At 45.2% G+C, this 27,777-nt stretch overlaps 2 protein-coding genes across 14 annotated transcripts in view; both read right to left on the bottom strand.

The window, feature by feature from the left end:
- Positions 1-15,284, bottom strand: part of LRP11 (LDL receptor related protein 11) — a 39,215-nt gene extending 23,931 nt beyond the window's left edge. Inside the window, exons 1-2 of one of the 4 annotated variants that reach the window (XM_064486587.1) lie at positions 14,602-15,284; positions 7,545-7,702 (exon numbers count right to left, since the gene is read on the bottom strand). In XM_064486587.1, the coding sequence (XP_064342657.1) occupies positions 7,545-7,702; positions 14,602-15,235 (792 nt within the window). In that variant the 5' untranslated portion in view covers positions 15,236-15,284. The remainder of the gene's footprint in view (positions 1-7,544; positions 7,703-14,601) is intronic. The other 3 variants (XM_064486586.1, XM_064486588.1, XM_010993994.3) reach the window with 3 other exon arrangements.
- Positions 15,285-16,381: 1,097 nt separating this feature from the next.
- LOC105100916 (retinoic acid early transcript 1E) lies at positions 16,382-23,633 on the bottom strand. Of its 10 annotated transcripts, none has more exons than XM_010993998.3 (7): positions 23,198-23,633; positions 22,315-22,832; positions 21,915-22,017; positions 21,040-21,303; positions 20,508-20,786; positions 19,697-19,834; positions 16,382-18,584 (listed from the first exon to the last, which is right to left on the bottom strand). In XM_010993998.3, exons 2-7 carry the CDS (start codon positions 22,426-22,428, stop codon positions 18,475-18,477), a joined length of 1,008 nt encoding a protein of 335 aa, XP_010992300.3. In that variant the 5' UTR covers positions 22,429-22,832; positions 23,198-23,633; the 3' UTR covers positions 16,382-18,474. The 10 variants fall into 10 exon arrangements, with proteins under 10 accessions (XP_010992300.3, XP_064342649.1, XP_064342652.1 ...); XM_064486579.1 differs by having other exon boundaries at positions 22,315-22,783; XM_064486582.1 differs by having other exon boundaries at positions 21,915-22,105; positions 22,738-22,832; positions 23,198-23,631.
- Between the last annotated feature and the right edge of the window lie 4,144 nt (positions 23,634-27,777).

The following is a 27,777-nucleotide window of genomic DNA, read 5'->3' as shown; positions in this document are numbered from 1 at the left end:
AAAATTTCTGCACTACAGAATGTGGATCTTTCCAGTCTGAAATTTTCAAGTCAATCTAACTATGAATCCTATTGTCAAAATATTAACATTACAGGGATGTGTACCATAGCACCGTCATCTGCAAAGTCTTCTCTGACTCCCCTCAGCTAGATGTTTTTAAAAATTTATTTTTATTGAAGTCTAGTTGATTTACAATGTTGTGTTAGTTTCAGGTGTGCAGCAAAGTGATTCAGTTTTATATATATATAGTTATCTCTCCCTCCCTCTGAATTCCGGAAGCACTTTGTCTATATTTTCTTCTGGCCTTGCTACCTTCTGCCTGGTATTATTGTTATTTAGGGGCACATCTGATTTCCTCAACAGGAGTCAGCTACTTGAGGGCAATATCCTCCACCAATTCTTCACAGCGCCTTACTCCCTTGCTCCTCGCCAGTAGAAGACTTTCATAATTTTTGTCTGCTTTACATACAAGTGAGTAAATTTATTCTGAATTTAGTTCAGTTAAACTATTGGTCAAAGAGACCCCACAGATAGTTTACACCCCAGGCTGTTTAGAATGAGCTGTAATAGTTACCTCTCTGTGAGTGCTCAGTTTATGCTCTGCAATGTGCTAAGCATGTTATTTGCATTATCCCCCCCCCCCCATTTTAACCCCTCACTGAAACCTTCTCAGGTAGTAATATTCTCTTTACTTGAAAAGAGGAAGCTGAGGCTTAAAGAATGAAGTAGTTTTCCCAAGTTCACCCTGCTAGGGAATTGGCAAAACCGGGTTTGACCCCAGACCATCTGATTCCAAATTCCACGCTCATAGCCACCGTAGAATTCTCCCTCCCAGTTAGCAGGGTTAGGCTTTCTGGGCCCTCACACCAAGAATCATTTCTTAGAAAGAACTCCGGCACAGTTTATACTACAAACCGGCTAGCTTCTATGGTCAGAAAAAGCAAGGTAATCCTCACACACGCACACACATATACACCCACTCACATACAAGTTGTTTAAAAACCTCTAAAAGCACTTCCTCCCCCTGCCCGCTACCCCCCACCACAGCAATAGAAGTGTTAGGACCTCTGAAGGGAGAGTGACAGAAAGTCTGGTGGTTTAAACCCAACGAGAACCGAAAGCCCAGACTGACTGCAGAGCCCTGTGATACAGAAAGTCTATTGTGCTGCAAATTTATTGTCTGGGAAATTGAGTGTTTCTGAACAGGAAAATGACTTCCAAGCTTCTGCTGCTACTGAAATAGCTCTCTCACAACTCGGTTTACCCAGATTTATTTTGCATGAAGTCTGTACTTTTTTTTTCTGGGGAGATTATTTTTCAACATTTCCTTTTAAGTAATTTTCTTAAAGAAAAAAATGCAATTAAATATTCAAGGCCTTGAGCTATTGTGTAAAAAGAATTCATGCTTAAGGGCAGTCTACATCTAGGCTGATGGTTAACTTTGAAACATGACCCATGTGAACTATTACTCAGTCTATGATGCTCTCATGTGTCTCCCTGCTTACCTGGAGCAGTCAGTCCTAGGATTTGCTGGGGATTTTTGATTTTTTTTTCCCTAACTGACATCACTCCTCATCTTGAAGCAAAATACAAAGAAATTCTTAAAGCCACAATGGACTATTCATTCATGTGCACCAACTTATCCCCATGTGTTACTTAAGAAATTTGCAGGCCTGGTAATCTTCAGCTCAAAAATGCCCTGTGGGATGCCGTAACTTTTTCGTCCTTTATTCGAAGCTTCGGGTGAATAAAATAACAGGTGCAGTGACGTAGGCGACATTTTGCAGAGGTTCAGATTTCTTTTGCTGCTGGGGGAGGGGGTGGTGGTGTATTTTTTGCTTCTCCCTCTCTCCTTCTGCCTTTGCTCTCAACCCCCAGGAAACACCCAGGCCCTCTGGCTTTTTCAGTGTCAAAAACTGTACTTTTTTTAAAAGCCCTTTTTTGACTCAGACCAGAGTCTGAAGGATTTCCTCTCTAGGCATTTGAGGAGTGAGGCTTTGTTCCCTGCTGAAGGCTTTCTGGGCACTGGTGAGCACATGGAGTGAGTATCTGGGGCTGGGGTTCCTTGGGAGAATCTCGCCTGCCAATGGAGAGTGACGCAGAAGCCAACCTCCTGCCTTGATAGTTCACTGAAATTCTTCCCCTCATTTTTCTCTTTAAAAATTGTCATGGCTGAGCAGAATCTTCGGGGCTGAGCAGAATCTTTGGAGCTGGTCTCTGGACAGTAGCCCACCATCTCCCCAGATTGCCGGCTGTCCTGATTAAAACACCTTCCCTTTCTACTGACACTTGCCTCCCGAATTATTGGCTTTTGAGCAGTGAGTAGCCAAACCTGAGTTCAGTAACATTTCTCTGTGACAAAAAAAGTCAATATTCTTCTATTTATGTTCCTTTCCCAGAAAACCTTTTCCCTCAAGATTCACTTTTAAAATACTATTTTGAGCTGCTGAAGGTGGTCTAAAATGAGACTAATTGGGAGGCCAAATATAGACCATCCAGTCTCATGAAACTTGGGTTTTATCAAGAAGGATCCATGTTTCTGTTTGCTCAGGACATCCCCGGTTTGTCTTTGTGGTCCAGGTGTAATTATTAATACCACCTCCTTTCACTCCCAAACATGTTCCAATTTGGATGATAATCTACCTATCTGATTTTTTATTTTGTTTTGTTAGCGCCTGTTTTTAAAAATTAATTATGTACAGCAGGCATGCTAGCATGCAATTGGTTTTAATTTAATAATGAAGCTACTGGTGTACACAATATCCACCCTTTAGTAAGCTTCCATTACACACGGTCTTCTAAAACCGTTTAGTCAAATTTTCCACAACTGATGAATGGAAATCAACCTACAGATTCATGAATTCCAAATCTCCCTGAAAATCTTTATATTCTACATCATGTTCCTAAATGTCATATTTTACTTTCTGACTTCAGATTTGAACGCATTATGTTGAATAATTATGAAACTCAGTCATCTAATGGACTATCTGAAAAATGTGTCTTCTTACATTTAAGAATGTATTGTAGATTAATATTCAGTTAAATGGATGTAGAATATCCTGTTCAAGGGCAGAGATTATTTAACTTTATAACCTGGTGGATAGCCTCCTGGTTCTGACCAATCATCTCTCCTATTCATTTTCTTCATAAATGAAGAAACTAAGTCAGGAACATGACCTTTCCCATATGCTTAGTTAATGGAAAGTGTTTAGTACAGTCCTGAACACACGCTAGAGGCTAAAAAAGGTTACTATTAATTTTATCATAATGAAGCTGGCAGCACAGTTCCTCTTAGGGTGGGAACTTCATTGATTTTTGTTGTTTTTTGAACACCTGAATGGGTCGTTTGGACATGAAAGGATAGGTCTGAAACCTGGTCTTAAAGTTTCACAAGATAAAGGGAGGGCTGACTGTGCTACCACAGAAGATGAGAGAAAGGGGTGAGGACTCTGCAGATGGCGGAAAAAAGGGAGGTGGAGAGGAGAGGGCTCACGAAGGGGTTGGGATAGGCACCCAGCGGAAAGCCCAACCAGTGAGAGCTCCTGAGTGGTGGGGAGGCTCCAGGGCTGAAGAACAAGGATATCCAACACTGGGTTTTAAGTTCATCGCTTTGCTTTGTTGGGCTATAGCTGCCCTTCCTCTGTTCCCAACAACCTTCCAGGTGAGCCCCATTCTGTAGCCTGAAGAAGTATATAAACGAACATTCTCATCAGCTGGATCCCATTCTTAGAAACAAGGTGATTTGATTTGAGGGTCCCCATTTTCCTGTCAGAAATTTTAGGGTGTAAAATCAGACGGCCCAAGTAAAAGGGATCAGAAGGATAGCCTGTCAAGGTGGTTATTTACTGTTAAAGGAAAGCTTTCACGATGTTAAAACTGACTCTCACACAGTATATATGAACGTGTGCCACAGATTTCATTTAACTCATTAATGAAAGAGAACCAACAGGTCTTCCACTGACTCGAAGGAGAATCTGAAGGACAGACATACAGAGCCATGAATGCTGACATGAGTTGCTAGTAGATGCAAAACTGAAGCAAGTTTGCTGTTAGTACTTGTTAGGTACTGAAGTGGATTTAATAGTAAATTAATACCTACGGGTGCTAAAGTTTCATGTTTGGAACCCTCTTTTCTGCAGAGTGGAAAGTAATTGCAACTCTATATGAAAAAAAAATGGTTTGCATTTCCATGGACAACAATCACTTGCATTACTGTCAGTCTTCTGCAGTTTATAAATGCTAACTCTGAAGGATCTGCTAGGCAATGCTGGCATTCAATTGAAAGGTACTAAGTATCCTCTTGCCATTTCAAAGTCTTTCACTATTTTTTTTTTCTGACAATCTTAATCCACAAAATGAGAATGAGCCTACATTTGAGGTTATTCTCAGGATTTCAGATATGTCTAAATTGCCTGAAACTGACTGGGGACTCAATCACTAATGGCTATTATTATGATGAAGTCATGGTGGGATGAGTTAACTTTGGGGGCATTCATGAATGGACACCATTATAAGACAGGTGCAGTTTGGCACCCAACAGCTCCTCTATTGCAGACTTTGTCATTTAGATGGTGGCTTTATAATTTTAGTCTATCTGCTATCACTGTTACACGCTTGGCTGGGGAATCAGTACAGATTTTCCTCTTGATGGCACTGCAGTCAGCCCTAAAAGCCTCTAAGAAATGCCTAATTCTGTTTCTTCTTTATAAATATCTTCAGTAAATTAAATACTGAATCATCAGCATTAGTTTTACTCAGCACTCATATGCACAATTCATTGTTTACAGAATAAAGCTTTTAGTAGCAACTATGAAAAGCTAAATGATAATAGAGACAGATTTGCAGCTGCTTGAACAAATCTATCCCAAGAGTGCCCGTTAACAGTCAGTGTCCATCTCAAGAGAGCGCTCAGAGTGGTCTGAGCAATGACTTGTCCGTGCATCTTTCCTGATCAATCTTAGTTCTCAGAGATTTCAGTAAAGATATAATAATTTTGCAGCTGACACAATGCACAGAAGAATAATCAATAAGATGGATGACATTCAAAGTTCAGAATTATTTCTGTTGTAGATGAAAGCCAAAAACTGAAATGTAAAAAAAGATAAATATAAGGTCCTGCACTCAGGTTCAATAAATCACTTACACAAACGTAGGAATCCATCACTGCAGGCCATCAGAACAGTTCGTGTAGAAAGATGAAGCAGGTTTTAGGTGATCCTGCTAATGGAAAACTCAACATGAAGCTACTGTGTGAAGCAGCTACTAACATAGTTTATGTAAACGAATCTTCATTAGTAGAACAGAAGACAACATCTGGATCACAGGAAGTAATAGTCCGGGTCAGGAAGAGCCACAATTTACATACGGGTTTCAATTAGGGATGTCAGATTTTAAGAAGAGCATGGATGAATCTGAGAAAAGCCAAAAGAGGCTGAATGGTGGGCTGTGTGAAAATCAATTCATATGAAGAACATCTGAAAGAACTGGGAGTGTTGAGCTCTGAGAAGACTATTCCAAGTGGTGACATTCATTAAAAAACAAAACAAAACAAAACAAAACTTTACTGGCTGATACACAGAACTAAAAGATGTGTTCAATGCTTTTCCAAAAAGAAGACCCAGCACCAATACATAGAAGTTACAGGGAGGCACACCCTACTGGCCCAACAATTAGAGCTGATTAGAGATGTCATGCAACATGATGTGAAATAGTGAGCTTTCCTCTCTGGAAATACCAGGCAGAGACTGGATGACCACTGGAAGGGATGCAACAGCAGGGGATCTTACATGGACAGGAGGCTGGGTGAGATGCTGATTGAGGGTCCCAGTCCTGTTCTAAGACTATGTAACTGTTGAGTAAATCAATGTACCTGAATCAGTCTTGAAGGACTAGCTAATTATTGCTCTTGTTTTTGTTACAATAGAATAGAAATCAGTGCTTCCTCACAGAGGGAAGACCCTGTGAAGACACAGGGAGGAGAAGACAGCCAACTACAAACCAAGAGGAGAGGTCTTAGAAGAAATCAAGCCTGCTAACACCTTGATCTGGGACTTCTGGCTTCCAGAGCTGTGTGAAATTGCTGTTGTTTAAGCCACCCAGTCTGTGGTACTTTGTTACGGCAACCCCGGAAAACCAGTACCGATTTTCCCCACCTCCCCTGACTGAAGTGATCTGGATGAGATTTATCCGCTTAAGCCAGGAAACACTCTTATCTATAAAGGGTTAATAAAAAACCACTTTCCTCAAAACTCAAGACTCCCCGTGATGATCCAATAATTCCACTTCTGGATATTTATCCAGAGGAAACAAAAACACTAACTCAGAAAGATATATGCACCCCCATGTTCACTGCAGCCAAGATATGGAAACAACCTAAACGTCCATCAATGGATGAATGGATAAAGAAAATGTGGTGTGCATATATATGGGCCTTGAGGGCATTATGCTAAGTGAAATAAGCCAGACAGAGAAAAATAAATACTGTATGATCTCACGCTTATATGGAATCTGAAAAAACAACCCCCCCCCCCAAAGACCTGAGCTCATAGATAAAGAGAACAGATTGGTGGTTGCCAGAGGCAGGGGGTGGGGAATGGGCAGAATGGGTGAAAGGAGTCAAAAGATACAAACTTCCAGTTATAAAATAAATAAGTCATGGGGGTGTAACGTACAGCATGATGACTATACTTAACAACACTGTATTGTGTATTTGAAAGCTGCCAAGAGACTAAATCTTAACAGTTCTCATTATAAGAAAAAAATTTGTGAGTATGTGTAGTGATGGATGTTAACCAGACTTATTGTGGTGATTATTTCACAATATATACACGATATATCGAGTCATTATCTTGTGCACCTAAAACTAAAATAATGTTACATGTCAATTATACCTCAATAAAAAAAAAAAAAAAAAAAAAAAAAAGACTCCCCGTGTGCAGGCAGCCACAGAACAAGTGATACATTCCCATCTGCAGCAATCCCAGCGCAGCTCAGAGAAGACTGATGGAAATCAGTGAGGAACACTGAATAGGAGTGTTTGGTGCCACCTTCCCCTTCATTTATTAACTCATTTGTCTCAAGCAGGCCTGACTACTAGGTAAGGTGGTTGCTTTTTAGGTCATGGGAAGAATGAGTTCATTCTATTGTTATTTTCCTCTTTATGCTCCTTTGTCTTTTTCAAATTTTCTACTTAAACTCTGAACCAAAAAAAAAAAAAAGAAATTAAAAAAATTTTTTAAGTAAGCTGAGTCATCAAAACAAAGCATGGGTCTTTTTTCTTGAAGTGGTTTTGTGTTCAGAAGAAGTCAACAAAAGAGCATCAAGAATGAGGGTAAGCTTCAAAACAAATGATTAAGATCACTGTTCCCTCAGTAGAAAAATAAATTCATGTAATAAAACATTTTTTCAACCATCATTTTTATGCTTTCTCTATTTTATACCTCTTCTGCTAGCTTATAGACATGTTGGGAACACAAGTGGAGGGATATTACCAAAGACCACGTCACTGAAACATTAGTTTTCATTACAATGACTACATGAATTACCTTCATGTCCACTGACGGGTCCCCCTGCAGCAGTGTCCACTCATACTGGACGATGGCATGGTCATCTGTGCTCTCACGGCCATCCAGAATCACCCCATCTGTGGGCAGGTGCAAAACCACATCCTGCCCGGCCTTGCTAAGTGGAGGCTCGTCCTTTTCTGTGAAAGAAAATAATCACAAGAGAGATTATTTCCTATTTTGTTTCTAACTTATTAAGAGAGGTATCTGTTTGCTAGCATAGATATAGCCCAGCAAAAGAACTAGCAAGAAAATGTATAGCAAGTGCAAGTTATTTTCTTAATTATTTCACTGTATTCTCTTCACATAATAAACAATAAAATATACTATGAATATAGAGTTTAGTGATAATACATGCAGAAGAGGAGGTGTGGGGTGTTAGCTATTAGCAGTAGCAAGGACAAAGTTGTGGGTATGAGACAGTACTAGGCCCTTCAATCTGGAGGAGTAGTTTTATTCTCTAGAATGAAATTTTCACTTAATTTATAAATAAGTTAAGTTCAAATGAATTAAATGAATTTATTTAAAAGAGATTTTGAAACAAACCTCCCCAAAATTTACCTCTGATGTAGATTTTCTTTTTTTCTTATCTTCAAGTTTTAAAAATATAAATAATATAAAGTGTTCAAGGAAAAGGAAATAAATTAAATTTTGGAAAGTTAAGGCAAGCTCTGGGATACACACAAAATAAAATCCAGATAGAAATTCTCTGGAATCCAATTTCTCATCGATGGAAATAAAAGAGGTTCATAGCTTGTAATAATTTTTTTAACAGAAGCTGGCAAAGAGTTTCTGAGATACCCTAAAATAGCAAACAGGGATATATTTACCTTTGATCATTAATGGTACTAAATAATATTTAGTGTTCACTAAATAGTAATATTTAACTCACATCTACTTCAGTGATGACTCATAGAAGCTATCAGATACAGAAAGAATTTCTAAGAGCAAATTTGTGAATATTTTAATTGATTTAAGCATCTTACCCAAATGCACATATATTTTAAAGAAATGTAGTAATGTAATGTAGCTCGGAAAAAAAAAAACAAACTCTACAGGTTTTTTAATGCATCCTTTTTGGCTTGCACTATTTCCTCCCTCCTCCAGCGCCAAAGCTCTGGTCCAAATTCTGGCTTAGACTAGTTCTTCCTTAGTTTATTCTGAATGATGTTGCACAAGACACTGCTTTCTTCTCATGCAGCCAAAGTTTCCTCCCAAGTAAACTTCTAAGGGTCAATCAGATGCCCAGTGAGCAATTTGGGGTTAGCAGCAATCCTATTAGTTTCTCATTAGGCAACAAAGGGTAGTCACTGCAGTTGGATGACTCTTCTGGAATGATAATCTGATTGGGTCATTTCCTTGCTTCAGGGGATGTCCAGAGACCTACCTGACCTACCTGTGCAGCCCTATCTCGTCATCTAGTGCTCCTCTCAAGTCCCAGTGCCAGGATTTATGTCAGGAGGGGCTTGCAGCTCTTAGAGCTGTGGCTTTTCTGAATGAGAATGCCGCTGCCAGCCTCAAAGACAGATGACTTTTTTTTTTTAACGAGCAAGTTTACAAGGAATAAGCACACTTGCTTGCCAAAGAGTACACATACCTATCGAGAAGGTAAGTCCCATTTTTACAGTTACTGAAAACAATGAGGACCCGTAACTCCGAATTAAATAACCCACATAAGCAACCCCTGCTTTAGAAGAAATTTGATCTGCCTTTTTACACCTGAGCAAAGATCCAATGCTTAATGTCTTTATTCTACTTCTCCTAGGTAAGGAGAGAGATGGCAATTACATTACTAATAGGCCCTTTTACACTTTTACAGAGAACTTTCCTTCGCTTCTGGAAGGTTCTCACTTTCCACACAATGGTTTACCACTTAACAATTCTGGAATCTTATAATTCAGCAGTGATACATTATAGTTAGCAGCTATCTGCATTAAAACTTATTTTAAAATACCATTTTTAAGTAGACAAACTAAAATATACCTATATGATATAAACAGCAATGACACTAATAACGCATTTTTAGGTCCTCAAAGATTTAACCAAAAATATTTAAGATGGAAAAATCAGGTAGGTAATCTCTGAAATATCCCACATATTATAAAACTAATTAATCCTGGCCCTCCTGGAAGAAAAAACTCATCACTTTAGTCATTTACTTTTCTTTAGGTAAGCCTTAAGGTGTGATTTATGAACACAGTGAAATCCTCATGTTCTCTAAATTGGTCCCTGTCGTATTTGAAATAACAGAACTACATTTCCTCCTCAGTTTGAGTCCAGGCAAATTACACTGTATAATGGATTTTAAAATAAGCCAGAGCTTATCTATCCAGAAACAGGCCTTAGAAATAAACAAATGACAACAAGAAGAGGAAATGGTGTGCTATCATTAAACAATTTGTGATGAAAAACAAGATAAATGTAACTTTGAATTTTCATTGTAAAAATATAATAAACCAACATTAAGTACTATAGAAACATTGACTTCCTTTGAAACCTGAGCACACTTGATAAACTCCACAGAGGTGAAATAAAACTCATTCCAATTTTGATGGAGCACATCAAGGTGGCATTTTATATGGAGAAAGATATTGTTAACTACTCTGATTTACAACACTGCTCTGAACAGAGCCTTAACAACAAGAAAGAGGTCTGTAATTTGGGTTTTACCTTGTGGGCACAAATGATACAGCCAAGGCTGAGGATACAGAAGTGGGGCCAGACTAACGGCAGGAGGCTTAGGTATTATGGGTCAAAATCCATGTTGGTTTTTCTGTTTGTTTGCTTTTGTGGTTTTTTTTTTTTTTTTCATTGTATTTTTCTTAATAGCAACAATTTTGGAAAAAATTACTCACAACCCCAATATGGTTGTCTTCATTTTTGGTGTGTACTGTTCTAGTCTTTCTCCTTCTAAGCAGCTGATAGTAATTAACAGCTACCATTTATTGGGTGATTTCTTTGTACCAGGCAGTGTTTTTGAGCCACGGTTTTGCTCAACTTTCAACAGCCTCTGAGGCAGGGACTGTCATCTGCCTCACACTCATTAGGAAACTAGGGTCGGAGAGGCTAGCTTAGTTGCATAAGATCACACAAGTGATAAATTTGTTAGTCCAAATGTCAGCCCAGATCTGTCTAACTGAAAAGTTCTGTCCTTCCCCTGTACTTGGGGGGCATTAGATGTATATTCTGGTTTTAAATAGTAAATATAAAGATACATCCTGAATTTAACCTACTAACTTATTAATATATTCTATTTATTGATATTTATTCATATATCCCAGCATTGCCAGTGTCACTGTATAAACTTCACAGTTGTCATAACAGTTTCTCAACCTCTACTATTGGACATTTTACTTCATTACCACTTTTTTTCACCATTATTAATAATGCCATAATAAACTTCTTTGCTCATACTTTTCCTTTAGCATAGTTTTCCTAAAAAAAAAAGTACTTCAGGAGAATGAATATTTTAATGGTCTCTGCTATCTTCTCTGATTTCCAAAAAAGTGGTATTTACACTTTCAGTGACCATGTAAGATTATATTAAGTTCTCCATTAGCATGTCAATGTAAACGTAAACTTCAGAGTAAACTTATTGCCAATTTAATCAGTATAAGCTGGTATTATTTGCATCTTGATTACTTCAAAGGTTGAACATTTTTTCATAATTATCAACTACATGTCCTCTTTCAGGAACTGTGTTCATATCCTTTGCTCATTTCTTTTTGTTTTTCCTCCTGATTCACATAAGCTTTCTATTAATATAATAAATGCTTTAATCTCGTATTTTCTCAGACTCATTTGCAATTCCTTTTGTTTCCTGACATAATGAAGTTTTAAAAAATGTGTATATAACACATTCTTTCTCTTTGTGATCTCTTGATTAGAAAGTTATCTTCCCCCCATATGTGTAAGAGCAAGTTTATTTCCTTCAAATCTTCCTATGTATGGAGTAACCTATGGTGTAATTTAAAAAAAAAATTCCATTCTTTAACCCAACTGGAAATTCATTTGTGCGTGATCAGAGTTGCAGGTCTAAATGTATTTTCCCCACCATTCCCACCAGTTATCTCAATATTACTTATTAAGCACAATTGTTTGCTACTCTTCTATGATGTTTATTTATAACACAAAAGGGACAGGTTGAAAATGTGAGAAATGTGAGATAGGTCGAGCACGTGTGGAGAGATTAGTCTTGAACCTTCCTAAATCAACTCCTTCCTCTGTACTTGGGGGTGGCAGTGTGTGGGCTTGCAGAGGGGAGGACAGAGCACTGCCTGAAAACTCTGATTTTTCCTAACACAGAAAGAGTCCTGACTTCTCAAATCACAGAGGGTCTACCCAGAGATCCCAGTATTCAAGCTGAATGTCCAGTGGAAACAGCAATAGAGGTTCTGGTCCATGAGCCCTTGGAAACTATTCTCAGATTCCTCTGGGGTCCTAACCACTCCTGTCTCTTTCTCCTGCTGTTCTTCACATTCATCGGAGAACCCAGTGGCCCAACCTCTCCAGTCAGCCACGCAACCTAACCAGGGTCATATAACAACGTCATGTACATGGGTGCTGCCTTTATAATTCACAAAGCACGTCCACCGTTGATCCTCACAGCAGCCTGGCTGGAAGGCAAGGAAAGCACTCAAGGCCCAAGAGGATTAGCAGGGACCCTCTTGTGGAAGAGCTTCAAGCCCCCTACTCTGACCTTTGCACACACTGCAGGCAGATGCTGTCATTTCAACACACCTCTCTCCAGCATCCTCCACTCATTCCCACATTCTCCCACAACCCCTACGGCCACCTACTCAGTCCCAGCATGGAAACCCAACCATGGATGTGTCTGCTTCCAGGTGGCCTGGTGCTGCTGGAGAAAGCACTCAAGCTGCTCCAGAACACAGCTCACAACTCACATAACACAACACACATAACACAGCTCACTACTCACACAACACAGCTCACAACTCACAGAACAGCTCCACAGCTCATGTGCTACGAGACCCTCCAGAAAGTTACTTTCTGTCACTAAGCCTTTGAGTACAGTGGGGATTATAATAAGAATCCAGATTTTGAGGTGTTTTGAGGACAGAGTTCATGTGTCTAAGGAGCTTATAACAGTGCCAAACTCAATAAAGGTGGCAACAAACAGGGCTGATGGGACCCGCTATAAATTTGTGCTAGCCCATCCCACCTGGTCCCTCACCATTTCCTCATGATCTTCCCATTCCCCTCAGTCCCCTAACAGATTCTCTGCAAGAGCTTTTCAAAACCGTTTTCTTACTACTTTAGCCTTAAACTTCACCTGCTCACAAGATTCAAAAAAAAAAAAAAAAAAGAAAACAAAAACACTCAAGAAGGAAAAACTTAGTCTCAGAAGCACAAAGAACTTCAAGAGGTTAAGGGTCTGGGCAGGGAAAACGCAGAACACTTGGCTAGGGTAACCTCTGCCCTACCTGCAGACAGAATGAGGGTGCTCTGGGTCTGAGCTGCACACTTCGACGTATCCATACCACTGGGGATCTAAGTGTGAGCAAGACAGTGTTTTTCCAGAATAAAGACCAAGCCCAGTGGCCATTTATATGTACCCTTGACCATCTAGAAAACTGAATTTCTAGACAAACTCTCCCCAATGAAGGGAAGGGCTAAAAAGAAAGTGGAAGAAAAAATGACTCAGAATCTTCTACTAGTAAACTGAACTTTCCGCCCCCCACAGGCATATTCTTCCCTTGTTTATTTTCCTTTTGGTTTCCCCTGGCTTATAGGAGCTCTCCCTTTTGGCAATGTCGGTTTCTTCCAGATGGGCACTGAGAAAAAGGGAAAGGGATTTTGCTTCTTTGTGGCTGGGATTTTTGAGTTCCTGTTTGGGCAGAGGAAAGGGGTGTGTGTGTGTGTGTGTGTGTGTGTAACAGCCATGGGTGTGCTCAGGGATGCTGGTGGGGGTCCCAGTGAAAGCGCCTCCTGCCTCCACTTCAGGGAGAAAACTCTAGGATCCTTCCCAGGGTCTGCGTCAAGGCTGAGCAGTCTTAGGGTGACCTTTTAATGTTTATTCCCCTGGAGGTAGGTAGTGAGGTGGGCCATTGTAGATACAGATTTCCAGATCCTTCTCTTTAGACCCAAAGGTCATGGAGACTCCAGATGTCCAAATTGAGGCTCCAGATTGAGGCTCTGCCCGTCTAATCTTGTTATGGTTTCACTCTTAGGTTACTACAAAGTAAACAGCAACAGAGTGCACTCAAATACACTGAGCTGACCACAAGCAGACCCAATCAAGGTTTTAGTCCCTCAGTGACCTTAATCTCCAGCTGTTACAATTTTTTGTGTGTCTCCAGTATGTGTCTTGATTCTCATTCTGAGCATTCTTAGAAAGTAAAACTATAGAATGCAAAGCATCATTTTAAGCTCCTTTTCAAAAGGTGCCTTAAGCTTTCTTATTTTCAACTAATCAAGTCCCTTCTTTTCCCTCTTTACAAAAGAAAAGCGTACTTCATGGGAATCAGTTGGATCTACCTCAAAATAACCTGACACGTGTCTCTTCCCATTTATGTCTGATGAAAGCAACTATAGGTGGAATCATAGGGCGAGAGCCAAGCTAAGAAATCAGGGTGTGCTATGAGCAGCCTGGCATCTAATTAGATTTTGCTCTTGCAATTACTTGACACAAACCATGACTTATAAGAATCTTTGAGAATAAAATAAACTTTTTGTTTCCTGAACTTTTCTTCTCCTTTAAATTCGTGAATCCTCTCAGATCAGCCTCCTTCCCTAAGCTTAGAAAAATTCCAGAAGCAGCCTACCGTGCCTACTTCTGCCCAGTCTACTGGGGTTTCTCCGAAAACATCCCTAGGGTGAGAAATCAAAGCCACTCCTTTACATGCCTGCAAGTAAGTCAGTTAACTTGGATCGAGGGTGTTTCTTTTCTGACTCGGCTGAGGAGGTCCCAGGTCTCCTGCCTAGGCGGGTCTCCCAGATGCTGCTACCAATAGGTCCAAGGACAGCGACTGCAGGACCCAAGCGGCCTGGCCCCAGCCTTCTCCAGTGGAGCGCTTACCCAGCCGAAGCTCGGCTCGGCCGGTGGCCAGGGCGCCAGCTTCCAGGCCTTCCTGCTCGCCCTCCGGGACCCGGCTCAGGCTGTAGCTGCTGTAGCCGCGGTGCAGCGCGAACTTGCAGACGCTGCGGCCGCGGGCGGTGCAGTTGAAGAGGTAGCAGCCGAGCGCGGCGGCGGGGGCCGGGAGCCGCCGGGGCAGCTCCACCACGGCCACGGAGCAGCGCGGCTCGAGGCAGCAGGCCGCCACGCACTGCCGCCAATCCCGCACGGCCGCCGGCGCCCTCAGGAAGCTGGCGCCGGCCGCGATGGAGTCCTTGGTGCGGATGATGGCGTCCGGCATGGCGCTGTAGCCGCCGCCGCCCGGGCCCGGACAGCCTTCCTGCGGGCCGCCGCCCGTGCGCAGCTCCAGCTCCAGCTCCTCCTGCGGCCGTTCCTGCTGCAGCTGCCGGCGGAACTCCTCCAGCAGCTGCTCCACTCCCGAGAGCTGCGCGTGCAGCTCGGACAGCGGCGCGGAGGGCGACCCAGCCGCGCGGCCGCTGGGCAGCCACAAGCACAGCAGGAGCAGCCCGCGCAGCGCCCGGTGCCGCGGCGGCCGTCCGCGCCCCGAGCCCGCGCTCTCCCTGGCGGCGGAGGCCATGGCGACCGGCAGCAGAGGAAGCGAGCCGAGGCGGGGCCGCAGAGCGCGAGGAAGGCGGGAGAGCGCGAGCCCTGCGGCCCTCCTGCGCTGCCGCGGCGGGAGCTAGGCCCCGGCGCCTCAGAGAGCGGCCCGCCCGGGGCCCGGCTGCGTCCCCGAGGCCGCGGGCGCGCAGTCGCCGGCGGGAACGGCAGCAGCTGGAGGCATGGCCAGCCCGGCCTGGCACCGCCTCTAGTCCTTTCTGGGGGCTTCTGGGCGCAGCGGCGCCTGTCTGCCCCAAGCCGACGGGCGCTTGGTGCGGAAAAGGCGACCTCGGCGAGAATCAGCACCCGGGGAGGGAACAGTGGCCCGGGGGCGGGGCGCGCCAAGCCCCGCCCACCACGCCCTCTCTCTGCTCCCGTTGACCCCGCCCACACCCACCCATTTCGCGGTTGAGGGAAGTAGTCTTGGCGGGAGAGCGTCCCCTAGAGGGATCTGCGCCCCCTGCCCTCCGAGTCTGGGCCGGGTTTGTGTTTAACGCACTGCGCGTTATTAATCAGTCCTCCTTGGGTGTCAGCTCAAAGGGTTACGCGCGCTTGGGGAGAAGGGGAAGGGGGTTCACAAATCCTTGGCCTGCTCCAGAGGAAGGGCGTGCTCAGCTAGGAACCGGGGATCACCAGGCACCATCTTCAACCCTTCATCCCCAACGTCCCTGACTCTCCCGATCTTAGGTCCCCAAGATGTTCGGGGGCAACGTAAGGCGGCGGCGCTGTGGAAAAGTACACAAATAATAGTCGCAGTCACTTTTACCCAGACATAACTAGAAGTCTGAACACAGGCCATTCTGAGTCCTCTCTACAGCGCGAGCAGAGGCCATCATCTTGGGTCTTGCAAGATCTACAGAGTTGTGTTCTACACGACATAATAAGGTACATGAAAATGTCCAATTCAGGTAATGCTAACCGAGAGTCTAGCTGCCTGTGACCAGCTCCCGCTTCTTGTTTATTTCTGAGCCCATTTCTGTAGATTCAATTTTCTCCTGATTATGAATCATATTTTCTTCTTTTGACAGTTTTTTTATTAGAAACTTGAACGTCGTGAATTGTACATTGTTAAGTGTCTCTGTTTTTTAGGAGGGCAAGAATAAATCACTGGATAGGAAAATAGAAGTCTTTGCTATAATTTTTATTTTCAGAGCTGACATTTGGGAACCCACAGCTTTCAGGTCCAGAACAGAGTAGGAGGCAGAATTAGAAGGTAAAAATAGAAAGAGAAAAGGAAAAAAACTAACACAATATTTTTGTCATTCACGAAACATACAGTAAGTTTCTGAGTGACTTTGAGGCTGGAAAAAGAAAAAAAGGCCTCTTAGCCCTGAAGGTTGTGTCTGGAGGCCAGCACTTTGGGCTCCAGGTTCTTCCACTGTAAGACGTTTACCCCACACGACTGCAGCCACTTTGAGATGCCCAGGAAGCAACGTAAGGTTTCCTTTTTGCCTTACACCTCAGAGCCTGAGAAAGCTCGTTATGAGGAAAAATTTTCACGTGTGGTGAAATTCTCCTTGAAGGTATTCAGACCCAGCAAAACTTCTAAAACTAGTTATTATAATAATTATTAAGTATTAAAAATAAACAGATATGATAATATAATGTTAACTAACAATTGTATATGATCTCCCAGTTTGCAGACTCTTTCATGACATGATTTCATGTAGCCTTTGCAAAGGCGTTAGATGGACACGTGACCTCACTCCTATCTTAGGGACAACGATGGAGCCTCAGTACAGAATGAGACCCAGCTCATTTCTTCCATGGTGGGAGGACAAGAAAGACGGGGACAGGACTGCATTTCTCAGGGACAACATGTCCAAGCCCTTCCAGCACAGCCAAAGTTTCCCCACCTCGCTAACTTCACAATCTTTTGAAAAAGTGGAAAAGACAATGTTTTGTTTACGGTTAAGAGTGGTTATTTCTAGGGTATCAGATGGGGGCACTGAAAGGGAATGTTCACATTTTGACTTCATAAGATTTTATATCACTTGAATATTTTACAGTGATTTGTGATAAAGGAAATAAATTATCTCCAAATTCTAATTCTTTCTCCTTTCAGTTTTTTAGAAATAAAATATCTTTGATTTGAAAGCTTAAATGTCACAACCTTATGAATGGACAGAAGAATTTTTATGTGAGGATATAAATTCAGGACTGTGATCTGAATAGATGGAGATGTGTCTATATTTTAATGATCTCCAATAGATGGAATTGAGATTATTAAGGGAAAAGGTCCAGCAAACTGAGATTTGCACTTTGTTGGTAGATTATTGTATGTTGGAATCAGATTGTCATCCTAGTGACTGACTTAAGTGCTTTATAGGCATTTTAAAAAGTTAAACTAGCGCACGTGAAGTGCTTAGAAAGGCATCTGACTCATGAAAGATGCTCAATAAATGCCAATAAATATTATTATTATATCACATTCCTCCTTTTAATTTTACAGGTAAAAAACCCAGGCCCCACAGAAATGAAGAAGCTTCTGCACAATTAGAAGACGCATAACCAGCTGAAGCCGGAATCTCCCACACCCGCCAGCCCAGCCGTCATTGCACTAAGATTCCTTCCCATCCTCACCCTTTTCATGGCGTCTGCTCTGCCCACATCCCTGGAGGGGCAGCCCCAGCTCCCAGGTGACCCAGGCCCGTCCACTGCTGATGGACCCATGAGGAACCCCTGGCCCGAGCCCAGCGATCAGACACTGTCTCCCAGGAACACAGAACTTAGATTCGAGGGACAGTGGAACCAGTGAGGGAAGTGAAGCTGGGAACCAGGTGGGGCCACCAGGTTGGGCAACCAGGTGGGATCCTGTGAGGGACGATGGGGCAGAAGAGCCGCTCAGCAGAGGGGACACAGGGAGTGGCGGGAGGGGCAGGAAGAGCTCGGGGTACACGCAGCCCTGAGAGAGGGAGAGAGTGAAGGCAGGAGCTGCCTGACTACTTCCTAGTCCCCGCGGCTCCCCTGGGCGCCTCCCGGGCCTCCTCCTTGGATCCGTTGCATGGGCTTGTACGCCTTGCAGCTGAGTGATCTAGATTTGTCCTGGTAAAATCTCTGTGGATTGCGAACAGGAGACACTCACTTCAGACTGGCCTGGGGAAAAGGGGTCACAGTGGGTGGGCCTGTGAGACGTGTCACAGGCAGGGCAGGAAGGGCAGCTGGGCCTGAAGGAGGGCCTGGGCCCCAGGCAGCTGGTCCCAGGTGCTGCTTCTCCCTTCAGGTCAGGGGGTCCTGGCTCTGCACCCCTCTGTGCACATGATTCCTGCTTCTCTCAGAGTCTGAGGGGTTGTGAAAAGTCGAGACATGCTCTTCAGTCCTGGAACCATCTTTTACCCTCAGAAAAGAAACAAGTGTTTGTGCTACATTCTGGATCATTTGGGCTCCTGCCTGTTGTCTCCTGATCTGAGATGCTGCCCACCAACCCTTTTGTCTTCTCGTTTGTTATTCTCTCACCTGTCACATCAGCAAAAGCAGTCAAACGAGGCCAAAGAAGACAAAGTCGGAGTGTGTCACGGGCACACAAAATCTCTCAGGTGCTGGCGCTCCCACTGAAGGGAAGGCCTGTGAGAGGCTATAGGGAGGCCCCTCCCAAAGGCGGAGGAAGATTTTCTTCCCCCTTCAGTCTAGCACGTGCTTCCCTGGGGCGGCCTGCCCCTCACCTCTGCTCAGCTCAGCTGTGGCACCAACATTCACTGGAGCGGCCCTGACCTGCTGCTGCCCGAACATGCAGGCCTACAGCCCTCAGGCTCAGGGAGCCAGAAGGAGGCTGAGTCAGCAGCACCCAGTCCTCTGGAGGGGCCCAGCCTCCTTGAAACCCTCACTGTGAGACCTAGTTTCTAAAAGTGGCCTTTTCCCTCCTTCCTGGCTCCCCAACCCCCTTTGCTCCTGGGAGTGCAGCATAAATCCACTGGCTTGGTTGAGGTAGTTAAGCCCTTCTCATATTTTTCTCTGCCTGGATTGGCAGCCAGACTGTCATCAAGGGTTGGGTTTTGCCAGTAAGAGGTGGTGAAACATCGTAACCTTCTCACGGTCCGGAGAAGGAATATCAGATAATGGAACAGCTGTTAGAACATTAGGAAAATTGTTGAGCTAAATAATGCTGACCTCAGAGAACAAAAAACGTTTTCACCAAAAGACAGGGGGAGCCCTGGGTTAGACCAGATCAAGAAAACACTCACCATAGGCCTTGTAGAACTCTGACCCTGGCCCCCACAGGAGAAGGTACTTTGCCCCTCCCCTCACTGCACTATTGTGCTGCCCAGACCAGCCTCTGCTCCCAGCCCGACTGTGGAGTGTGGGGGCTCAAGACATAGAAAGTGCATTTCTATGTAGAGCTGGATCAGTGGACAAGAGCTTAGGGGAGGCCTGTGGCTCACCTCTCCCAAGTCCTTGCCAGATCATGACCTGCCCAAGAGCCACAGGCCAGCCTGCTTCTCACCTTGGGTGGTACGTGACCTCCTGTAGTTTCTGATGGTGATGCCAATTAGGACTAAACTGACGAAGATGGATGGGATGACCCATGCCATTAACTGGAGGTCTGTAGACTGCTCATTATCTGAGGACAGTAATGTTGGTGCTAAAACAAACATAAAGCAAAAACCTTATCAGATCTAAAAATACACCTTCCTCAGCACCTTCTGTTCCCGGAGAGCACATGTCCCCCCACACAGTGACTGACTCTTTATGTGAAGTCACCCTGCCAGGTCCTGGGGAGGAAGATGAACAGACGTTGTGCCTGGTCCTCATAGAGCTCACATCTCTCCTGAGGGAGGCAGCAAATGTCCATCTGATTACCGTTCAGGCAGACATGCTTGCTGGGGAAAGACCTTTCTGAGGACAGATCTGGGGGTGCTTAATTCCGTCTGGGGAAGGTGGTGAGGGCTTCGTAAGAAGTGACATTTGAGCTGATAAAGATCACAACAGGAAGGAGAGAAGGAAGGCCTGGAAGCACAGTGATGCCTATACATTTGGGGACAATCTAGCAGTGCAGGGGGACTGGATCATTGGTTATTGGGGGGAGGGGGCTCGGGGCTCCTGAGCTGAGGGAAGTGGGAAGGGAAAGGAGGATGGTGGGAAATCCTATCCTGTGCCCGTCACTCACTCTCCAGACAGGGAGACCACTAAGAAATCAATCACTCAGTCAATCCATCATCTTTTCAATTCCACACACATACGTGCTCACATCCACACAGGGAAGGCACTAGACCTGTGAACAGAGCTACCACCTCCTCCACACTCTGCTCACTTACCTGTGGGCTCCGGCTCCAGCCTTTCCTCCCAGTGTTCTAGGAATTCCTGAAACCAGTGATTACAGTCTCCCACGGAGGTCTTCCTGAAATACTCTGCCAGTCCCTGGTCGTTCTCCCACTCCTCGATCCCTGTGTCTCCAGGACTAATGACTGTCCACTTCATGTTCATGGCGTCAAGCAGGAGGGCTGTGTGTCCGTCGATGCTGAACTGCCAGGACGCACCAGTGCATCGCTCTGCTTCACGCCGACAACACAGCTCGGCCTGCAGGGTGGGAGGACCTGCCATCCCACAAAAAGAATCATCCTGGACCCTCCGGAGCCCATCCTTCCCCAGTGGCTCAAGTGTCTCTGCACATTAGGGGCCTGTGTTCTTCTCCCCATGACTTGCCCGCTCTTGCCCATTAAGTGCATCGTGTTCTATGGTTGGACCCGTGGTCAGTTCTTTCAAATAAAGCCCCTTCCCTGCATGTGCTGTGCTCTGTCCCCTCTCTTGCTGACTGTCTCCATCTCCCCACCCACTTCCCACACTTACCCCTGGTCTTGTTTTTGTGTGGTTTCAAGACAGGCAGCATCATTCTGAGCTCTTGCCCCACCTCTGCCAGTGTCTGGCTCAATTCTGTCCATGCTTTGGTGGCAGTTACTTCCTTCCCCAGGAGACCCAAAGGTTTGACCTCGTTGCTGTCAGTGTCATAGTGGAGGAAAGGCTTTGTATCCACCGAGCCCTGAACCTCACACCAGGGCTGTCCAGGTCTGGACTGTGATTTGATGGTGAGGTCGAGGCAGAGAGAATGAGCATCTGTGAGAGAGAAACATAGGGGTGTCCCCAGAGACGCCTCCTGAAGGGCCTGGCTGCAGAGGGAGGAGTCTCCATCCCAGACACCCTCCATCTGCTGCATCCTTAGTCCTACTTCACCTTTAACTGAGGATTAATAAAAAAAAATTCATGCTACCATGGACCCCTCAGGGGCACAAAATGTTGCCAGGAGGATTCTTCTGACAAATCTATTTAGCGTTAGGTTCCAAGTTCTGAGGTACAAAAAAGTACAAGACAGTCTCTGTCCTCCAGGGACTTAAAATCTGCATGAACAGGCAGGACTTTCCACAAAGGAAAAGACACCATAGGACACATGTCACATACAGTAATCACTAAAGGCTTCCTGGAGTAAAAGGTAGGATTTGCCCACAGGGAGAGAGTTGTCACAGGAGCACTGGAGCAGGGATAACGCCTCTGGCTGGGGCCAGGCAAAGCAGGTGTAATATCCTGGGCAGCCAGCCCAGCTGAACCACACCCTCACTGTTCTAAGTGAGCACCTGGATGCGCACCCACCAGTGTGGTGCCCTTTCCCTTCCCTCTCTCCCTCCCATTCTCCCCTCTCCCCAGCCAGGTTTGGATCCCAGGACACTCACTGCCCAGAGTCTTGTCGAGTTTTATAAGCTGCAGTATCAGCAAAAGAAGACGTGTAGCGTGAGATGTCGGCAACATTCTTCCCAGCAGTTTTAGGACAGTAACCTACAAAAGAGGCCTGGTGTGCATCTATGTACCTTCACCTCTGAGCACTGCCCCGAGTCCTCAGTCCAAGATGACTGAGGAAGCTCTACTGAAAAACAATGCAAAGAACAATTATACCACGGGAGTGTTTTGCAAGTATTCAGAACATAATTCCTCATTTAAAAAAAAAAAGAGGTAACATTTAAAAGTAAATTCACTTTGAATAAACTTCCTCCCCTCTACAACCCCCTCAACTCCCAAAACCCTTTTCCTCTTGGAGCAAAATAATGTGAGCCCCTCTCTTCTCTTTCCACTCACCGTTTCCTCTAACCTCCGAGATAACTTCCTCTGGTTTTTGTTTTGTTTTGTTTTGTTTTGGTTTTTTGCAGCTTCTTTTGTCTCTTTTCTGTCCCCCTTCCACCGTCTTCTCATATTTTCTCCGACCTCCACTCTCCCACTCCTAACCTTTCAAATTTTTTCTCTTTAATGATTCAGATTCACTCTCACCAAGTACACCCCACTGTTAAATCAAACTAGCTGCAGGTCGCTGGCATCCGGTGCATCAGAGACGGATGGACCGCCGTGCCTGGCGCCTCCTTGCGGGCGCTGGGCCGCACTCGCCTCGGCTGAGGGCCATCTGGTCCCGGCGTCCGCCTGCCTGCCTCGCGCCCCCGCCCGCGCGCTCGCGCCCGGTAAGTAGCCGCGGTGGCGGGCGCCGCTCCCTGCACGTCCGGCACGTACCCGGGGTGGCGAGCCGGCTGTCTTCTGGCTCGTGGTCTAGCGCGTGCTTGTTTGTGAAAAAGAAAAAAACACAAGTACGATAGAGTCCTAGAATCCTGTTAGAGCCAAGAAACAAGAAAAGCCAAGGCGTTATTAGCCTCTGTTCACCGGCAAGTAGCAAAATCCTCGAAAGGCACGGGAGGCGCAAGCTCAAAGCAAAGGTGTAGGACTTCCCCTTCTTCCTCACTGACTGGCAGCCCCGACCCCCTCCTACCCGGCAGCGCCCCCCATCCCCACTTCCGCAGCTGTTCCCCCCACCCCACCCCCAAACTCCCAACCCCCTCGCCCAGGCAGTCAGTCGAGCAGGTGGGTAAAAGTCCGCGGGGCTCGGAGTTGGTGGCTTCGGGACGGCGGGAGAAGACGGAACCCTTGTGGGACCAGCCCAGAGGTCCTACTAGCCGTCCACTCCTCCCTTTCTCACCCGCAGCCGGGGTCCAACGCTTCCTGTGTGTAGGGCGCGGTCGTTGACAAGGGAGGCCCCGGGCCCGCAGGCAGCAGCCGGGCCACGAGGGCGGTCCTCGCCTGTCCCGGTGCACCCAAAGTTGCTCTCACAGCTTAGGAGATCGTCGGCATTTGCAGACGTCCCCGAGAGAAGTTCCGGAAACTCCCTTTTCTGGGTTTTCAATCTGGATCCCTCTTCTCTCGCATCACCTCCAGGCGTCCCGCGGCCCTGGCTCCGCCAGAGATGGGCCCACTGCGTCTTGAGCGGCTTGGCTGGGATCCCGACCCAACGCGGCTGCGAAGAGGGGCCCGGGCGGAGGCCGCGGCGCTTGGGAAACCGCACTCCTCCGGTGAGGCTCGCGGGGCCGGAACACACAGCCTTGGGAGGCTCGCGAGGGCTTGGAGCAGAACCCGAGTGCGAGGTTCGCCGCAGGGGCGCGTCAGGGACGCCCGGACGTTCACGAGCTTCCTTCCTCCTATCTGCCTGCGCGGGGCTTTGGGGTCCTGGACTGGAGAGAGGGACCGGCAAAGGGAAGCACTAACGACTTCCCAGTCTCTTATTTCCAGGACCTGTGGCCCTGTCCCTCACTTTTCTATCACCCCCTACCGTGTTTCCTAAATACTTCCTGACGCACTTTTCCCTACCCACCTGGCTGCTGCCACACGACAGTCATTCTTGGATGGGATTCCTTGTAAATTCAGTTAAATAAATAGATAGATAAAATAAAGTACATGACACCATGAATCTAATTTATTTTTCTGACTCTCCCTCCCCACTTTTGATTTCATTAATCTCACCGTGACTCTGTTCTAGGTTATCTGCGACCAAGGCCAGGACAAGTGAGAGGGAGCAGGTTGCCACCTCCACTCTCTGGCAACATTCCTCCCTGCTCCTCATCTATAGTGGTCCCCACATTCACCCTTGAATCTCCAGGGTCACAGATGCACAGGTTTTCCCCCAGCACACGTGCACCCACTCACTTCACATTGCCACCCACACTGACTCTGTTGTGTATTGATTTGATCTGATTTCAAATCTACCTGTTTATGACCTAAATGAAGTTGTTCTAATCCACTTGTTCATGACTAAGACAAAAATTTAGTTTTGGGTTGTTTTGATACAAGAATGATGAAAGATGTGTCAGAATGTCATCATCTCATCTCTGTGGTTCATAAGCACTTAGCAGCTCAGCTGCTGAAGATGCCTGTTGGGATTGTCAGAAGAACGTGTGGTGAAGCAAATATGGCGAAGGAACATTTAGGTTACAAATACTGAGGGTTTGTGAGGAGTATCCTAGCGTTTCAGACTGGGCAAAAGCTTCCCTTTGCTGATCTAGCTTTCCGAAGTTCTTCAGACTCTTGCTTCTCTTGGTGGGCAGTGGTGTTACAGGATGCAGCAGTCTCAGGAAAAGAAGGGACATGAGTTCCTGCCTTGGGGAGGCACTCGTCGCCGACTAACTTACAGATTTACTCGTGCAACCTACCTGCCGCAAATACTTGAGCCTTGATGCTCTTGCTACAAGGGGCTGTCATTTTGCACCGGCCGTTGAGTCAGCCCGGGTTGGTTAAGCCGGCAATTCCTGGACTTTGAAGGAACCATCATATAAAACGTACACCCCGACAAACTTTGGACTTTATTTCTGTCATCTCCCCTTGCGTGGAACAATAGTATGTTTCATCAACCATGTGTTTGGAGTATGTTATTTCTTTATTGGCTTATGAAGAGATATTAACCTGCATGCTATTAGCTAGTGAAATTTCCACGGTGAACCCATGTTAAACAAACTATCGGCAAAGGCAGTCTCATTTTCTGAGCTTAATTTGCCACCCTGGAAACAAAATACGCCCCGTCTCCATCAGCTCTATCCCAGCCTAACAGGAGGGTTCCAATTTCTCCACATCCTCCCTAAGGCTTTTTACCTTCTGTCTTTTTGTGGGTGTACAGGGCAAGCTCCGTGGTTTTGATTTACATTTCCCTGACAGCTGAGGATATCGAGCCTCTTTTCATGTGTTTATTGGCCATTAGTGTACTTCTTTTCTACTCAAATTCTTGTCCCATTTAAAAATTGGTTTATTACCTTTATATTATGGAGTGTGAGTTCTTTATATATTCTCAATACCAGTCACAAGATACATGACTTGCAAGTATTTTCTCCCATTCTGTAGATTGTCTTTTTATTTATTTACTTTTTTTTTTTTTTTTTTTTGCTGGCTTTTTTTCCGTAGTGGGGGGGTAAATAGGTTTATTTATTTATTTATGGAGGTACTGGGGATTGAACCCAGGACCTCGTGCATGTGGCACACACTCTACCACTGAGCTAGACCCTCTCCCCTGTCTTTTTACTTTCTTGATGGTGTCCTTTGAAGTACAAAATTTGTAATTTTGAAAAAGTCAACGTAGTCTATATTTTTCTTTTGTCATTTATGCTATTGGTGTATTTAGGAGGATTTTGCCAAACCCAAAGACAAAGATTTACTCCTATGTTTTCCTCTAAGACTTTCATAGTTTTATCTCTATTATGTACGACTATGATTCATTTTGAGTTAAATTTGTATATGGTGTAAGGAAGGGGTCCACCTCATTCTTTGGTATGTGGCTGTCTAGTTGTCCTCCCAGCACCATTTGTTGTACCAACTAAAAATTGGCACTTGTCATCTGCCTATACAAGGATCGGATCACATTGGCACTTGCCATTTACCTCTGCTTGGATTACATCATGAGCTGCTGCAGCTGCTGGCCTCCAACACACCCTAAAAGGAGTTCAAGGTGGAGATCAAAAATGAGTTATTCTTGCAGGGAGGCTATCGCTCAAGTGGTAGAGCGCATGCTTAGCATGCATGAGGTCCTGGGTTCAATCCCCAGTACCTCCTCTAAGAACAAATAAATCGAATTACTGCTCCTCACCCTCCCCCCCCAAAAAAGAGGTGCTCTGGAGAAACTGGTAGAATAGGCCTTCAGACAGTGAGATATTTTCAGGAGAAGATTTTATGAGCCCCAATTCTTGCATCTCCTCATATCTAGAAAAGCACTAAAATCATTAACGGTGACATCTGCTCCCCATGACCAGCAGCAGCCTCTGCCTAAACGTGTGCCTGACTGCATGTCCCCCCTCCACTGAAGTCATATACACTACTGAGTTTTCTCCCGCCTCTTGGGAATTGTGTCTCAGAGCTTTCTGGGATGCTGGCTCTCAGGCTATGGTCCTCACTTTGCCCCAAATAAAACTTAACCCACAACTCTCACATTGTGTGATGTTATTTCAGTCGACAGTTTTGGTGACCCCACAAAGGGACCCAGAGCGGACTTCTCTCCTTCATCTGAACTCTGTGAGGAACCGGAGCCTTGGTACTAGCAGAGGCCCCTTGCACCCGTCCACCTCCTTGGGGAGTCCAGATGAATTTGGGTGAGTCTCTCCTGGTTCTCAGATCTCCCATATTGGTTGATGATCCTGAGTTTTATTTGGCAGTGTATCCATGTACCTGGTCCTCCAGTTGAGAGATACTGGGAGGAAATACCCATCCAGTGGAGATGTGCTGGGTGAGGCCTGGCTGAAAGAAACCAGTGTCTGGACTGAGTGGTTAGGTAAGAGGCTGAGCTGATGCTTTTCCTTAATTTGGCTACCTCAGTAGAAATCTTCAGGGATAAAAGTGAAATTTTATCCCTGATAAATTCAGCTTTAAAATGAGAAACAGAGTCTTTCAAACAGAGAAACAGGGGTGTCAGAAAACCAATGTCCGACTAACACCCCAGCCAGATTCATGTAGAGAGCTCATACTTACAAGTACCTACTTAATTGGGGAAATTATCTAAAGGAGATCTTGATCAAAATGGCCAAATTGGGGGTCTTCTGATATTCCAAAATTAATATTTTTGCATGCAGAGTTAGAAAAAGCTGGCCATAAGATCAAGCAGACCGAATGGAATGCTTACTTGATTGGTGTTTAGAAGCTTCTAAAAGAAGAAATGAAAAAGTAATTATTTTTTGCAGGAAACCAATAAGAAATTGCTTGAAACTATATCAGAAGTAAAAACAGTTGCTAGCACTGACAGTCTCTCTCTCTGGTCCTCCCAGGTAACCTCTTTTATCTGAATTGCCTGGTCCAGACGCTATCTCTTTTTCTTTTCCATCTCTTCCACCTTCTGCTGTTCCCTCTTCCCTGCTAAAGAAGGATTAAAAAAAAGTCAGAGGTGATGATAGCTCCCTTTAAGGAGAAACCTATTACAGGAAGAGTGTTTACGTACAACACCCTGGACTGAAGCAGAACTAGAGTCTTGGCTAAGGAATTTCCCAGTCCAAGTCACGATCCATTGGGATTTGCTAAGGAGTCTGATTTAACCATCTGGACCTACAGGCCTGGGCTTTCAGGCCTATGCCAGTTAATACAGCTATCCGTTTCTGAAAGCAAAGCAAGGGAATGGATGGAGAAAGCAGGTTGGAAATGCCCTTTAACAGATTTTCAATTGCATAGTCCATAGACTAACACTGAATGCAACAGATTAGCTTGAAAATTACTCGAACTTATCCCAGAGCCTTTTCCAAAAAACTGTGGACTGGACAA

The sequence above is a fragment of the Camelus dromedarius genome, chromosome 6, assembly GCF_036321535.1.
Source record: "Camelus dromedarius isolate mCamDro1 chromosome 6, mCamDro1.pat, whole genome shotgun sequence".
Classification (NCBI taxonomy): domain Eukaryota; kingdom Metazoa; phylum Chordata; class Mammalia; order Artiodactyla; family Camelidae; genus Camelus; species Camelus dromedarius.
Note: the sequence above shows the minus strand (reverse complement) of the source record. Positions and strands in the feature narration are given on the sequence as shown.